The following is a 16,169-nucleotide window of genomic DNA, read 5'->3' as shown; positions in this document are numbered from 1 at the left end:
ATGTGCATGTGTGTGTGTGTGTGTGTGTACACGACCACTTTGAGGAGAGCGACGTGTCAGGTTGGCTTAGAATTGAGGGTGGCATCAGAATTTGCTTGGCATTAATATGGCACCAGTATCTCTGTCCCCGTCTCTGCTTTCTGTCACTTAGTCGCCATCTTCTCCCCGCCCTCGACAGCATCTCTTTGGATTACGTGATTGTATTCGGAGCAGCCCTCATCCCGCCCCCGAGCGACGCCACCTTCCCTGGCCAGCCCCTCCTCGCTCTACTCCTCCTGCGATGCGCTTGATGCGGATGTTCAAAAGCCTGGCGAAAGACGTATCTGTTCTCCTGTCAGAGGATCATTGACAGCGCTAATGCCACTTGTCCTTGCCTCAATTGGCGAGAGGTGACATCCAGCAGTGCCCCGCCCGCTTCATCAAGCAGCGGCGTGTGACTCCCGAAGTGACGGCCCTCCACAAGCCCATCTAGTCTACAGACGTATTTTAATAGGGCATAGAGGAGCTACATCAATTATTTTGAAACACGTTATGGATTTCTAAATACCTTGTTTGAACTAGGGGTGGGTCAAAATATTGAGTTGTCTTTAGTGTTAAAGAGTAAAAATTGTACAGGGCACAGAATGCAGTATACATGATCGCAAAAACTTGGGACAGGGCTTTCAAAAAAATCACCCCAGGTAATAAGTGACTTTGCGCTTCAACTTGTCTGAAGACAAATACGTCACATGTTGCACTCTGGTAATAGTTAAACTACATTAGCCTCAGATGATGATGAGTGGAAAACAGAAAGTATTACTGAGTGGACTGCATTTCACTGCTGAAAACACCAAACAAAGAGACAAAAAAGAATGGAAACATCGTACAGAGCACAAAATGCAGTAAACAAAGTCTTCAGGCTCATTAATGCACAGGTTTCAAACTCGAGGCCCGGGGGCCTGATCCGGCCTGTGGTGTGATTTTATGTGGCCCCAGAAGGCAAGTCATGTGGATCAACTTCCATGATTTTTGTTCAAATTTGAACCAAAATTTAAAACTGTTGTATCATAGATGATGACGTTGAGATATTGCAATATTTTTAGGTTACCAAACACCAACAATAGTTGAAAAATCCATTACCCTTGATTTTTTTATTCCAAAACTAGTTGATACATTTATTGTGTAAATATGATTGGTCAATTAAAGATTTCCATGGTTTCAGTCGTAATGGCCCTCTGACAGAAACCGTAACTACAATGTGGCCCGTGATAAAAATGAGTTTGACACCCCTGCGTTAATGTAAGATATTGAACTGCCTTGTGATCACCAATGTGTATGGGACAGAGTGTGCAAAAAATGAGCCAAATGCTGCTTCACCAACTCTGTAGACAAGTACATGATTTCTACTACTACCAATATTTGATATTTACCAATAATTAATTGGAGACTCTAAATTGCCCCGAGGTGTGATTGTGAGTGCGACTGCTGTTTGTCTCCATGTGCCCTGCAATTGGCTGGCAACCAGTTAAGGTTGTACAATGCCTCCTGCCTGATGACAGCTGGGATAGGCTCCAGTACTCCCGCGACCCTTGTGAGGATAAGCATGTCAGAAAATGCATTGATGCATAAATGTAGACTTTCATTCGCTAAAACCATGTCTATCAATGTAGAGACTTGAAAATGTAGGTAGAGATTATAGTTGAAAAACAGATTTTATTGTCTGACTCAATATGGCGTCGTCATGATTGTCACATTGCACAACTGCAGATTCTGCGAGGGGACTTGGCTCGGAAACTGTTTGAATGTGGCATCTTAATTTATCAGACTAAAAGCTCCTTGCGTTTTCAATAATGGACTCTCCACTGGCTGCCATCTTGACCATATGACTCTTCTATGACTTTTACAGTTTCGCCACTGTTGACATTGGCAAAATGCGCTCTTCTTCTACTTGAAGTATTCCAAATGAAGTCATTTTTAAGAAGTCATTTTTCAAAGGTACGAGAGGCTCAAGTTCAGGCTTTTTGCAGGGAGCACGTGAAATAAAACATGGAGTGCTGCTTGTTAAGTAGCAAGACCAGTATTGGTTATCATGATGTCATGTGTTTTATACGCCTGTTAAATGCATTAATGAATGCACTCTTGACTTGTCACACACGAAACCAAACCTTGATGGCTCAGCGCAGCGTTGTGTCTTTAGAGGACTGCGGGCGGCTTCTTCAAGGTCACCCGACAAGACATTCCCCCGTCCCAATATGGCCTCTCATTCAGCTCAAGGACAAGTCCACATACGCTTTATTCAAAACAACGTCTAACCTTTGACATGCTTGCAAGTTGTTTGTGCTTATCCTATATTTAGTGGAAGAGTTGAGCAACTTGGCCCACTCCTCCACACAAATCTTCTCTATATCAGACAGGTTTCTGGGCTGTCGCTGAAAAACACAGCGTTTCAGATCCTCCAAAGATTTTCGATTGGGTTTAGGTCTGGAGACTGGCTAGGCTACACCAGAACCTTGGTATACTTCTTATGGAGCCACTCCTTGGTCTTCCTGGCTGTGTGCTTTGGGTCATTGTCATGTTGAAAGACCCATCCATGACCCATCTTCAACGCTCAAACTGAGGGAAAGAGGTTGTTCCCCAAAATCTCACACGACACGGCGGCGGTCATTCGCTCCTTAATACAGTGCAGTCGTTCTGTCCCATGTGCAGAAAAAGACCCTCAAAGCATGATGCTACCATGCCCATGCTTCACAGTAGGGATGATGTTCTTGGAATGGAACTCATCATTCGTCTTCTATCAAACACAGTTAATAGAATTATGACCAAAAAGTTCAATTTTGGTCTCATCTGACCACAAAACTTTCTCCCATGACTCCTCTGTATCATCGAAACGGTTATTGGCAAACTTAAGATGGGCCTTGAAATGTGCTGGTTTAAGCAGGGGAACCGTCCGTGCCATGCATGATTCCAAACCATTACATCTTAGTGTATTACCAACAGTCGCCTTGGAAACGGTGGTCCCAGCTCTTTTCGGGTCATTGACCAAGTCCTGTCGTGTCGTCCTGGCCTGATTCCTCACCTTTCTAAGGATCATTGAGACCCCACGAGGCGATATCTTGTATAGGGCTCCACTCCGATTGAGATTGACTGTCTTCCATTTTCTAATGATTGCTCCAACAGTGGACCTTTTTTCACCAAGCTGCTTGGCAATTTCTGCATAGCCCTTTCCAGGCGTGTGGAGTTGGACAATTTTATCTCTGGTGTGTTTGGTCTTGGCCATGTTCCAAGTTTGGGTCTTACTGATTGTACGGGGTGGACAGGTGTCTTTATGCAGCTAACGACCTCAGACAAGTGCATCTGATTCAGGATAATACATGGAGTGGAGGTGGACTTTTAAAGGCGGACTAACAGGTCTTTTAGGGTCAGAATTGTAGCTGATAGCCAGGTGTTCAAATACTTATTTGTAGCTGTATCACACAAATAAATCATTTAAAAAGATCCTAAATTGTGATTTGTGCATTTTTCTTTTTAGATCATCTGTCTCACAGTGGACATGGACCTACAATGAAAATTTCAGACCCCACCATGTTTTCTAAATTGGAGAATTTGCAATATAGCAGGGTGTTCAAATACTTCTTTTCTTCACTGTATTTCCATCGTCAAATTGATAGTCACTAAAATGCCACCATAGTGCAGTGAAGCCCTCCACGAAGGCAGAGATTAATTTCAAAATAATCTAACAGGAAGAGGTGTAATATGTGACGGCTGAGTGAATACAATCGCGGATGATTATAAAATAGCAGGGAGGTATTTTTTTTCAAATGTTTTGCGAGACATCCGGATTGACAGTTATTACATCCAACGATTAATCAACTGGGACTGAAATACAAACGAATGAGGATACAGTTCCAACTTTCAATCAGGAAAGCAGGATTTGTGGCATAAACCATGAAGACTTGCGTTAGCATTACTTAGAATGATTGAGGTTTCAGTTTTCCTTTTTTTTTTTTCTTTGCATTCGTGGGTGGCGTGACACAGAGGTCAAGTGTACACCCTGCAGTTCGTATGCTCGAGTGTGTCGTTGCTGTGTCTCCAGGCAAGACATTTAACCCACATCGCCTACCAACGAATGTAATTGAATGTTTGGTGCTGGTCGGAGGGGCCGTAGGCGCAGAATGGCAGCCACGCTTCCATCAGACTGCCCCCAGGACAGCTTGCTTGCTACCACAAGAGTGTGACTGAGTGAATGAATAAAGTGCCCACAAAAACACAATATAAGAGTAATGCATTATTGTCATGATTGCTGCGCTTATGATTGTACTTGATCCATGTCCGTTGGTGTTTTTCAGGAGTCTTTGCCAAGTGCCGCTACATCTACTACGGCAAGCATTCCGAAGGCAACAGATTCATCCGGAACGACCAGCTTTGATGGCGCCGTCAGGTCCAGGAACAAAAGAGACCTTAGAGAACATGGCTGATAGTAAAAGAGCGAACGTCCTTATTTGGTTACGTACATTCTGCTGATGAGGATAATGGACTTCAATCAAATAATTACTTTGACTTTGCAACAAAAAAGATGTTTGAAGATCGTAGTGGTGAGTTCTGTGCCTCCCTTCTGCGTGTGCACACAGACACACACACACACCACACAAACACACACACAGTGACAAACAGGTCCAACTTATTGCGTGTCTCGGTCTGACAGCCATGATGGATCACCCATCCACTGCTGCCACTAATCAAGGGTGAAAGGGGTGACGGTCACACACCTGAGACCTGACACGGGCACATCCTACACACACACACACACACACACACACACACACACACACACACACAGACAATATAAAGCACTCCGACGTTGTGAAATGTTGGAGATTATTGCAGTCTTTTTTGATGGTTGGTTACTAGTCTTCCTTATGATAGATGGCTGAAGACTGTCCCTCTTTATTAATGAAATACGTTTTAATAAATACATGTATTTAGATTCCACTGCTTTCAGACAGTGAACTGTAATTTTCCAATGTCATTTCTGACCACGTTTCGTACAACACAACACCTTATTGTAATACCCCTTTTGAAAAAGCATTTTAAACTGTTGATTTACACTCCAATTGTTAAAGTTACTCAAAATCATGTTCATCATATTTCCAGTCTGACAAATTCCCCATTCCTAATGGCACAAAACATTTGGTCATTATTTTAATCTATTAACCATTTACATTTTATTTTTTTCCCCTGCCGCAATTTCAAAGTCTGTTTTCAACCAGTATTCCGATACAGCGATTGCTTACGTTGCCTTGTGATTCATTTTAATAGACACTTAAATTAAGCCAAGACACTTGGCTCCAATGTAATACTCATTCCACATAGTATATCTATACAGTGTTGACATTATTTTAACATCTGCGTTACCGCTAGGGCATTTAATATTAGGCATGCTGCCAATGTTAGAGTATATTGCTGATTACTGACATGACCTGGCTGGTCTGATTCAAATGTCACTTTAAATTTAATGCTCAGGTCTTATCAAATTGTCATCGAAAGTAGTGATTATCAAAGTGTGCTAGGAGTACCACCTGCCGGGCGCTCGGGTTTCCGGTTTCTCTGTTGTGGTATAAGAAAGAATCACGAGATTAAATGTTCAAACTGTGCAAACATCTGTCTGGTTTTTGATGAAACTGTAAGCTTTTTGTATTATAATATTTTAATGTTGGTCACAAGCCAAGTATTTTAAAAGTTTGAGAACCTCTGATCTACAGACTAAAAACATGTTGTGACATGTTTGGATCATGCAATTTATAGGGCAGTTGAGCTCAATGCGTCGATCGATCGTGAACCAGTTTTGGTTGATTCCGACGGCGTGCCGCGAGAAAAAAAAAGACATCAGCAGTATTTTTCTGACCTTTAGCTCACCACGCATGTGCTAACAATGACATTTGCAGGAAAAGACGCTAGTCAGCGAGTTCCTCCCGATTTTAAGTTCTCGCTTAAGAAATCTTATCAAAGATGAGTATGGATGCTGGAGTAAAGAAGACAAAAACGTATCACTTTTATACAGAATGTGACGTGGAGTCTTTTTTCCACTATGTCATTTTCGAAGTGCGTTTGCCTCATCTGCCAGTGTGCCTTTACAGAAGCCGTGATCGCCGAACGCGACGCCTCAGCCATTGTGGCTGATTTTCGGCGCCGTGGTGGCATATAATGGAGCCGAGCCGTGCTGCTTTGAGGGGGATGTTCCTAGCCGCCGCAGTACTCGATGAACGCCGTCGAGCCGGGGCGCATTACTGCGCGCACGCAGCTGAGTGAGGCATTCTTGGATGGGTTCTTCAGATTCGCCGTCGTCCGCGCTGCCGTCCGATGCGTACATCGACATTTTTCATATTTCTTTCGTTATGTTATGAGAGACCGATTACGTGGTCCGCCCCAAACTATTATTTTTTTAGTAGCTGTTTACACACCTACCTGTCATTCGGAACCCACAAAGCTCTCGTCCTCTGCACCTGTGCAATCCATTTTTCACAACGAACCAGGTCTCTTGCAAACTTATGTAGGGTAATTCCATTCTCCCGAGTGTTCAAGCAATGTCCAGCAATGCAACGAGCCGGCATTTCGGCTAACACGAAGGAACAACGAGCTAGCTTCCCGCAGGTAAAACCAATGGAAACAAACGAGTTCACTTGGGGGCGCCGCTGTCCTTTACGTCACTTCCTGCTTCTTCTCGAAACAAATCCTTTGAGAGGATTTTCATGGCTAGTTAGAAAAAGCTGTATATGTCAAAATCATGTTTTGTGTTGAAAAAACACATGGGCTGGCGCTTTTTCATTAGTAACATTCTAAAAATCATCAATTTCATGACAGTAGCCCTTTAAAGGCATTGTCCAAATACTTTTGGACCAAACTGACTGAATGGTCTAATCATAACACACACAGACACACAAAGACAGGAGGTCTAGCAAAGGAGCCTCCAGGGCTTCTAATGCAGAATGTCACTGATCTATTCTGATGAAGTAGCATGCTATTTTTTGCTTAAGAAGGAAGTTCCCAGGCAGCCAGCAGCAGTAATGCAGAGTTCAGGGTCAAGGAGGCAACAGCCCGCAGATAAACACGCATCTCTTCTACCTAAATCCATCTACCAGCCGTAATGCCACGTACGTCGAGGCGCGGCGGCACCGGCACCCGTTCCCGAGATCCGTTTTGCGCCGGAGCGTGGCAGCTCGCGAGCCCAAACGCGCCACTGACGAGGATGGGAAGTGACACCCACCAAACTCGGTGTGTCCTCCAGCCAAGCTCCGGTGGCTCAGCAGCTGTCAATTCCAGCTCCGTCACTGGCACTGGCTCAATGGCAGCGCCCGTGACACATGTCACAAACTTTTAAATGTCTGCTCTTTTCACCAGGATGGCTGGACGCACGCCGCAGCCAGGGGAAGGATGACATTTGTATCGTGCATGTGTGTGTGTGCGCCTCTCTTCTTCCTGCCTCCTCGGGCTGTCACTCCCAGTTTCCTGTGAGCATATCACAACGCAGACAAATAAACCTTGTCATTTTGAAACGCTGCCACTAGTGACCACGCTCCTGAACGACATGTCAGCCGGAATACGGTCACACGGGCTCCTGTGGGAAGTCGGCGTGTACGTCGCCGGGGATGACCACGCAACCGCTTCAGCATTTCAAACTGAAGACGCACACAAGAGTGCGTGAACTTTGACATTTCCGTTGACTGTCTGAGCATGAGTGCGACTCAGTGGCGTTGAGTGTTGTCCTATTTTTTAGTTACAAGAATCAAAAAAGCCCGGCATTTCACTGTTCATCGAAATTTTGTGAATTTACTTTTACTACAGTAGTAGCTTTTGGGCCAAAGTTTTGTTAACACTTAGAGGTTACTGTACTTCTTCTATCTGAAGGTGAACCAAATATGTCTGAGTTGGTCCGCGTAACTTTAAATGACAGTAGGGATGTTCAATAGCACTTTTTATCAGCCAAATACTCACTAATAGCGTACACTGATACTGATTCACTTAACACAATGACAGCTAATTGTAATCAAAGACTGTTCTTTCTCGCACATGTCAAAGCATTGCAATACAGCGCCAACTACAGGCGAGGAGGCCTGATGCCGATCTGTGCTATCAGTACAGTACCGTATATTCCGCACTATAAGGTAGCCTTTAAAAGCCTTTAATTTTCTCAAAAGCCAATGGTGCGCCTTATAATCCGGTGCGCGTTATATATGGATCAATATTGAGCCTTTAATGCAACTCCATCTAATGGATGCATAACTTAACGCCAGCCTCTACTGTAGCGTCTATTCTATGCGCCTTATATATGAAAAAGTCTTAAAATGGGCCATTCAATGAAGGTGCGCCTTATATTGCGGTGCGCCTGATAGTGCGGAAAATACGGTGATTGAGTCGCGGTCACCGGTGCATTATTCACTTTTCCATTCAAACATAAAATGTCAATGTCGATGGGGGGAGATCTCGACTGCAAGGACGTAAATTGGCTTGACAGGAAAAATGACACATCACATGACACGGACACACATTTACAGTAGACGCCTCCGGCCTATGCTTATTTACTCCGTATGTGTATTTTCACAGTTAGAATGCAAGTGGAGGCTGTGCGTGATTCACCCCCCATCCCCACCCCACCCCTCCAAAAGGCACGCTCTTCTCCTTGCTGTCACAATCACTAAAGGCCAATCATCCCGTCACAGCGTTTCAAAGCCCGCAGCCATGATGGCTGATTGACATCAGCTAATGCAAATATACAAGGAGCCGTAGGAAGAAAGGGGACTCGTCTTAAGGAGTGACAACGGCCACTAATAGCGGAGTATCTCGCTCACTCTCACGAATAATTCAAATAATAATTCAATAAAAACACCAGATTTGGTAACGGCAAAGAAAAAAATGAAAAACATTTGAAAAATTGTTTTATGGATTTTTTTTTTTTGCCCTTGCGAGTTTTTTTTTTTTTTTACGATAAAAATAATTGGAAAAAATACTTTTGTTTTTGGCTTTAATGATTTAAAAAAATGGATTCATCTGAAAAACAATGCTTTTCTCGGTTTTATATAATTGAGTTTTTTCCTCTTTCAAATACTGAGATTTTCTGGGTTTTTAATTTAACCTTAATTTTTTAAAATTAGATTCCAGAACTGTTTTCTTCTTATTATTGTTGTTTTGTTTCCTGGATTTGTATTTTTATTTTCATCCAAAAGTTTTTTTTTGGGGGGGGGGGTGTCATATTTTTTTTTAATGGCATTTACTTTGTTTTGGGGATGGGGAGGGGGGTGTACATAGACGCTTTCCATGCTGGTCGGAGCCGAGAACCATTTGTCATTGGTTGGTGACCGAGGGTTGTCGGGCTCGCGGGGGGTGTTCTGCGCCGTTCTAATTAGCTTGTCAGGCGGCCTCGGGCTGAGCGGTCCGCTTGCGCTAAGAAAGATGGACGCACTGACACGCGAGCTGACAGCCAGTCGATAATGTGGCAATTAATGTCATAAATAATTCCACTGCCAATTACGTCAAAATGGACTTTCACTTTGCCTCTCCCTTATCATTTCCTCTGATAAGGAGAACAAGCGTCTTCATCCCCCTATAATTAAATGGCTTTTTATATGGAAATAGAACACGGTCCGTTCAGATGGTGCCCCAAAGAAAATGTTGCGGACGATAACGAATCTGCTTTCTCTGACCTTTTTCCTTAAAGGAGTCATGTGACACAACCTCCAGGCTCTTCAAATGTCATATGCTTTTTTTTTTAAACAAAAGATAACTCCATCGGAGAATGCAAAGACAATTAGGCGCAAGTAATCGATCTCCGCCGATATCCGTAAAGGTTGCGAAAGCTTATCCGTCAGTAGAAATATTGATCGACGACGCCGCATCACTCGCTGGGAGAAAAAAAAATGGAAAAATTCCTGGGAATGCGAGGTTGCCGATCAATGGCGGCAGGTGAGAGTCGGCGTCGGCGTGCTTCCATCGCGAGTGGATATGTTGTTTCCGCTGCAGGGATTTGTTTTTACACGAGGAATTACGTGTGAATATGCTTCCATCTGTTTTGTTCTGTTTCCGTGGGGTCAGCATGGACGTCCAGACCTTCGATATGGGGATCCCGAAACCTTTCCTGGCACTTGCAGTCGCTCCAGCCGTTCGAGGGCCATTCCAAGGGTTCTCCTCCCCTGTGCGATGAGCCCACTTTAATTTAAACCATTTAGCAGTTTCTCCAGATGAAGAACTGACTGAGCCAAAACAATTTCTCAAGTAAACCACAACAACACTGAGAATTGTTTTTCCCAATCAAGAAAAGAGGGTTGCTATCAGTAATTATCTTTAAATCCAAAGACCAGCAAGGGTGGACCATGGCCAAGAGGGGTGTGGCCTGACCACTGCACTGGCCAGTGTCACCTCTGACACCTGTCACTGGCCACAGCTGTTTTCCATGTGGACTCTAAGTAGACCATGTCTTTAAGTTTGGAGTTTTGCCACTGACGTTGCCAGTTTGTTGCCTTGTGTCAGTGCGTTGCGTTCACTGCCAGTTGGATTCTCCACCACTGAGAGTAAGTGTAGTGTTGAGCTATCCTCGTCACAGCGATTCTGTGCACCTTGGTTATCCCGTCCTCTTAAGTCCATAGTCATCGGACCTTGCTGAATGTCTTTTTGGATCCTGCCTAGCCTAGCGTTTTTGTGCCTCTGCCTTGTTTTGGATTGCTCTTTGATATCGACCCGCTTCTAAAATAAAAACCACGTCTGACATCGGGTCCTCGTGTTGGACTCCTGCATTTGGGTCTGTCCCCGCACCAGTGGTTCGTGACAGACCAGGTCCGAAGCCTTGGTGTTCCGGTAGATTTCGACCTGACTTTATGAAGATGTGCAGACCAGGAGAAGTTTATCCAAGCCTTTATCTCAGGTAGACTTGACCATCGTAATGGTCTTCTGAACCCCAGAAAAGCATAAAACAGCTGCAGCTCATTCAGAATGCTGTGTATGCCTCACAGTTCTGTGGACTGGGTTTCAAATCCTGGCCCTCCCTGTATGGAGTTTGGTTTGGATGTTCTCTTGGTCCTTCACTGGGTTTTTTCCGGGTACTCTGGTTTCCTCCTTCAGCCCCCAAACATGCATAAATTAGAGATTCTTGCTCTTGGGTGTGATTGTGAGTGAAAATTGTTGTTTGTTTAGCTGGCAACCGTTTCAGGGTGTACCCCAGCTCCTGTCCAAAGATAGCAGACACCCTGTTAGAATAAGCGGCCAGATAATGGATGGATGGATGGATGGACCCCCCCCCCCATCCCCCCAACCATTAAGAAAATGAAACGAACTGTCGCTAAACTCCGCCTGGCAAATAAAGTGAGCTCAGCACACGTTCAGGCCTCTTAATGCACCGTGAAATGGGTCACGCGTATCTGGAGGCCACGCAGGTGGCCCTGATGCCAATAATCGACACCCTGCCAGTCGCAAGGTTGCGGTGCGTGCGACGGCGCCGGCAAGTGGCTTGAGAGCGCGTTTTCACAAAATCAGTGCTTGGCATGTCTATTAGAATTCCGTGAACAAGGAGAAATAATAACGATGCCAAAAGAATCGCATTGAATGCGTACATGAGATAGAAAACCTTTGATGTTGTTTTTTTTCGTGTGCGTTTGTGGTTCATTTGATGAGCGCGTCACATGACCCCAATTTTTGCATATTACCTTGCTCATCCCAAGACATTATAAGTGAGAATATTGGAATTTTTTGACATTAAATGATTTCTTTACAAATACATTTCCAAATTTTCGAGTCGTTACAAATTCATTATTGAGGAATGTCATTTTTGGCATGTACAACTTTATCCTTCGAAATATTGATTTGTTTGTGATGCTTTGTTCTCCAAAATTGTAACTTTTATCTGTTATTTTGACAATGTGAAAATTTTAGTCATCTCAAGTGCTTTTTTTGATCTGCTGGAATATTTTAATTAATTTTAAAAAATGTCCTCATATTAAGATTTCTGACATTGTGACTTTAGTCTCAAAATATTCTTTCTTTTTTTATGACTATTTTGGCGTTGCAATATTAAGTATTTTTTTATTTCATTATGAAGTCTATAACACACTTATAAAAAAAAAATTATTACACTGTAGTCTGTCAGTATATCTCATCTCGTACAATTGTGACTTTTCCATTTATTTTGGTATAATTTGATTTTTTTCTCATAAAAATTCATCCCTACATCTCGCATCCCTCCATCTTTCCATTCATTTTCATACAATTATGAATATTTTTACAATTCAACTATTGTAGTCTTAAGACTTGTAATTAAGATATATTTTTTAAAATGTCGATTTCCTTCCTGTAATATTTCAAGTTAGCTGTCATAAAATTATATTTCTTCGCAAAAATAAATAAGGCATTTTCCCTTGTGATATTGTAATTTTATTCTTGTCCACTTACAATTCCTTTCTAATGATGTTCTACCAATACAATTCTTTTTTTTTTTTTTTTGATGAGCCATTTTGCCATTTTATAATTATTGTGTCACTTATTGGACCAGCATTGCTATCGTTGAATCAAGCACTTCAATAACCTCTGTTAGCATAATTAATGTGAGCATCCTGAGGGGCTAATGAATATAAATTATTGTCAGTGTCAGGCATGACAATTCTCAAAAAATGTTGACCTTTTTCTGGAAAATGATGACTTGATTCTTGTGAAATTCCAACTTTATTTTTGACAATTTGTTTAAATATGTTATTACAACTGCATGTTGGAACTAGATACTTGTAATTAAAAATGAGCAACAAAAAGACTTCGTTTTAATATGATTTCAGCATCTTAAAATTGTGACTTGTTACCTGGCTTGTAACAAAAAGACTTCATACCCCCACAAAATGCAGACTTTTAAATCAATGTGATAACTTTATTTATGCAATAATATTTTCATGACTGGTGTAATATGACAATTAATTGTTTACTCCTGTTTTGATAACAACACTGTTTTCCACTTATAATCCAAATGTTTTCTTTCAATCAAGATTTACTCACCCAATAACATCATTTTTATGAGACATATTTCTGCTCGGTTGACTTTTGTCAGGGGCGCGGCCACCGTGCACCTAGTTTCTTATATATGTCAAGTATTTTTTTTTTAGGTCCTTCAAACGTTGCACGTGAACATATGAATATGAAATCAGATGCTGTCTTTTTTTACAATTACACAAGCTTGTTGTTTCCAACAACGAGACACACAACTTGGCAGGACGGCTGCGCAAATTGCAATCGCGCGATGAGGCGCCCGTGTAATGTTTGCATGTTTATGTTTGCGCCCTGAGGCCGCGAAGGCGTCGACGGCGTTAACGGGACACCAAGCGGCAGCCGTTGATTTGACATGCTTGACTTCATCAATCAAACATTTGAGCGCACATCCCAGGATACGCTGACATTTATCGTGTGCGTGACAAAGTGTGGGGAACTCTGGAATGACCATCAAAAGAAAAAGAGAAAAAAAAGACTTTGACTTTGTTTTTCTTTTCTTCTATGCGGTTAATGAAATTTGAAACAATCACCAAATTCTTTTTTTGTGACTGAGTTTAGACCAGTCCGGGTTGAAATAAGTTGCGACACGGTCTCTCCATTTCTCCATCTCTCATCCCTGCATTCCACTCATCCCTCCATCTTTCCATTCCTCAATCTCCATATATTCATTCCTCCATCTCTCATCCCTCTATCATTCCATCTTCTATACCTCTATCTTTTCATTTCTTTATGTCCATATTTTCATCCCTCCAATTCTCATCCCTCTATCATTCCATCTATATCTTCATCTCTCATCCCTCCATCTTTCCATCCCTCCGTATCTCATCCCTCCATCTTTCCATTCCTCGATCTCCATATTTTCATCCCTCCACCTCTCATCCCTCTATCATTCCATCTTCTATACCTCTATCTTTTCATTTCTTTATGTCCATATTTTCATCCCTCCAATTCTCATCCCTCTATCATTCCATCTATATCTTCATCTCTCATCCCTCCATCTTTCCATCCCTCCATATCTCATCCCTCCATCTTTCCATTCCTCGATCTCCATATTTTCATCCCTCCACCTCTCATCCCTCTATCATTCCATCTTCTATCCCTCCATCTCTCCATCCCTTCATCTCTCATCCCTCCATTTCTCCATCCCTCCAAATCTCATCCATCCATTTTTCCATTCCTCATTTTCCATATTTTCCTCCCTCCATCTCTCATCCCTCTATCATTCCATCTTCTATCCCTCCATCTTTCATCCCTCCATCCCTCCAGATCTAATCCTTCCATTTTTCCATTTGTTGATTTCCATATTGTCATCCCTCCATCTCACATCCCTCTATCATTCCATCTTCTTTCCTGCCATCTTTCATTCCTCGATCTTTCATCCCTCCATTTCTCCATCCCCTCATCTCTCATCCCTCCATCTTTCCAGTCCCTGACTTCCATATTTTGATCCCTCCATCTCTCATCCCTCTATCATTCCATTTTCCATCCCTCCATCTCTCATCCCTCTATCATTCCATCTTCTATGCCTCCATCCCTCCATCTCTCATCCCTCTATCATCCCATTTTCCATCGCTCCATTTCTCATCCCTTTCATTCCATCTTCTATCCATCCATATCTCATCCCTCCATCTTTCCATACCTTGATCTCCATATTTTCCTCCCGCCATCTCTCATCCCTCTATCATTCCATCTTCTATCCCTCCATCTTTCATCCCTCCATCTCTCCATCCCTGCAGATCTAATCCTGCCATTTTCCATTCCTTGATTTCCATACTTCATCCCTCCATCTTGCATCCCTCTATCATTCCATCTTCTATCCCTCCATCTTTCATCCCTCCATGTCTCCATCCCTTCATCTCTCATTCTTCCATCTTTCCATTCCCCGATTGACATATTTTCATCCCTCCATCTCTCATCCCTCTATCATTCCATATTCTATCCCTCCATCTTTCATCACGCCATCTCTCATCATTCCATCTTTCCATTCCCTGATTTCCATATTTTCATCTCTCCATCTCTCATCCCTCTATCATTCCATTTTCCATCCCTCCATCTCTCATCCCTCCATATCTCAATCCCTTCATCTCTCATCCTTCCATCTTTCCATAACCTGATTTCCATATTATCAATCCTCCATCTCATCCCTCTATCATTTCATTTTCCATCCCTCCATCTCATCCCTCGATCATTCCATTTTCCATCCCTCCATCTCTCATCCCTCTATCATTCCATCTTCTATTCCTCCATCTTGCATCCCTCCATCTCTCCATCTCTCATCCCTCCATCTCTCCATCCCTTCATCTCTCATCCTTCCATCTTTCCATTCCCCGATTTCCATATTTTCAACCTTCCACCTCTCATCCCTCTATCATTCCATCTTCTATCCCTCCATCTTTCATCCCTCCTCTCCATCCCTCCATCTCTCCATCCCTTCATCTCTCATCCCTCCATTTCTCCATCCTCCAAATCTCATCCATCCATTTTTCCATTCCTAATTTTCCATATTTTCCTCCCTCCATCTCTCATCCCTCTATCATTCCATCTTCTATCCCTCCATCTTTCATCCCTCCATCTCTCCATCCCTCCAGATCGAGGATGAGAGATGGAGGGATGGAAAATGGAATGACAGAGGGATGAGAGAGGGAGGGATGAAAATATGGAAATCGAGGAATGGAAAAATGGAAGGATAAGATCTGGAGGGATGGATAGATGGAGGGTAGAGAGATGAAGGGATGGAGAGATGGCAGGATGAAAGATGGAGGGATAAAAAATGGAATGATAGAGGGATGAGAGATGCAGGGATGAAAATATTTAGATCAAGGAATGGAAAGATGGAGTGATGAGATATGGAGTGATGGAAAGATGGAGGGATGAGAGATGAAGATATAGATGGAATAATCAAGGGATGAGATATGGAGGGATGGAAAATGGAATGATAGAGGGATGAGAGATGGAGGGATGGAAAATGGAATGATAGAGGGATGAGATATAGAGGGATGGAGAGATGGAGGGATGAGAGATGAAGGGACGGAGAGATTAGATATGGAGGGATGGAGGAATATAAAATGGAATGATCAAGGGATGAGAGATGGAGGGATGGAAAATGGAATGATAGAGGGATCAGATATGGAGGGATGGAGAGATGGAAAATGGAATGATAGAGTGATGAGTGATGGAGG

At 42.8% G+C, this 16,169-nt stretch overlaps 1 protein-coding gene across 5 annotated transcripts in view; it reads left to right on the top strand.

Annotated features, from left to right (window-relative positions):
* lrmda (leucine rich melanocyte differentiation associated) overlaps window positions 1-5,624 on the top strand; it is a 286,581-nt gene extending 280,957 nt beyond the window's left edge. For 4 of the 5 annotated variants that reach the window (XM_061836953.1, XM_061836950.1, XM_061836954.1 and 1 more), the window contains one exon: window positions 4,326-5,624. In XM_061836953.1, coding sequence (XP_061692937.1) covers window positions 4,326-4,454 — 129 coding nt within the window. In that variant the 3' untranslated portion in view covers window positions 4,455-5,624. The remainder of the gene's footprint in view (window positions 1-4,325) is intronic. The other variant, XM_061836952.1, reaches the window with a different exon arrangement.
* The last annotated feature ends 10,545 nt before the right edge of the window (window positions 5,625-16,169 follow it).

Source organism: Syngnathoides biaculeatus, chromosome 12 (assembly GCF_019802595.1).
Source record: "Syngnathoides biaculeatus isolate LvHL_M chromosome 12, ASM1980259v1, whole genome shotgun sequence".
Taxonomy (NCBI): Eukaryota; Metazoa; Chordata; class Actinopteri; order Syngnathiformes; family Syngnathidae; genus Syngnathoides; species Syngnathoides biaculeatus.
The sequence above is the reverse complement of the archived record's forward strand: the minus strand, read 5'-3'. Positions and strand labels throughout refer to the sequence as shown.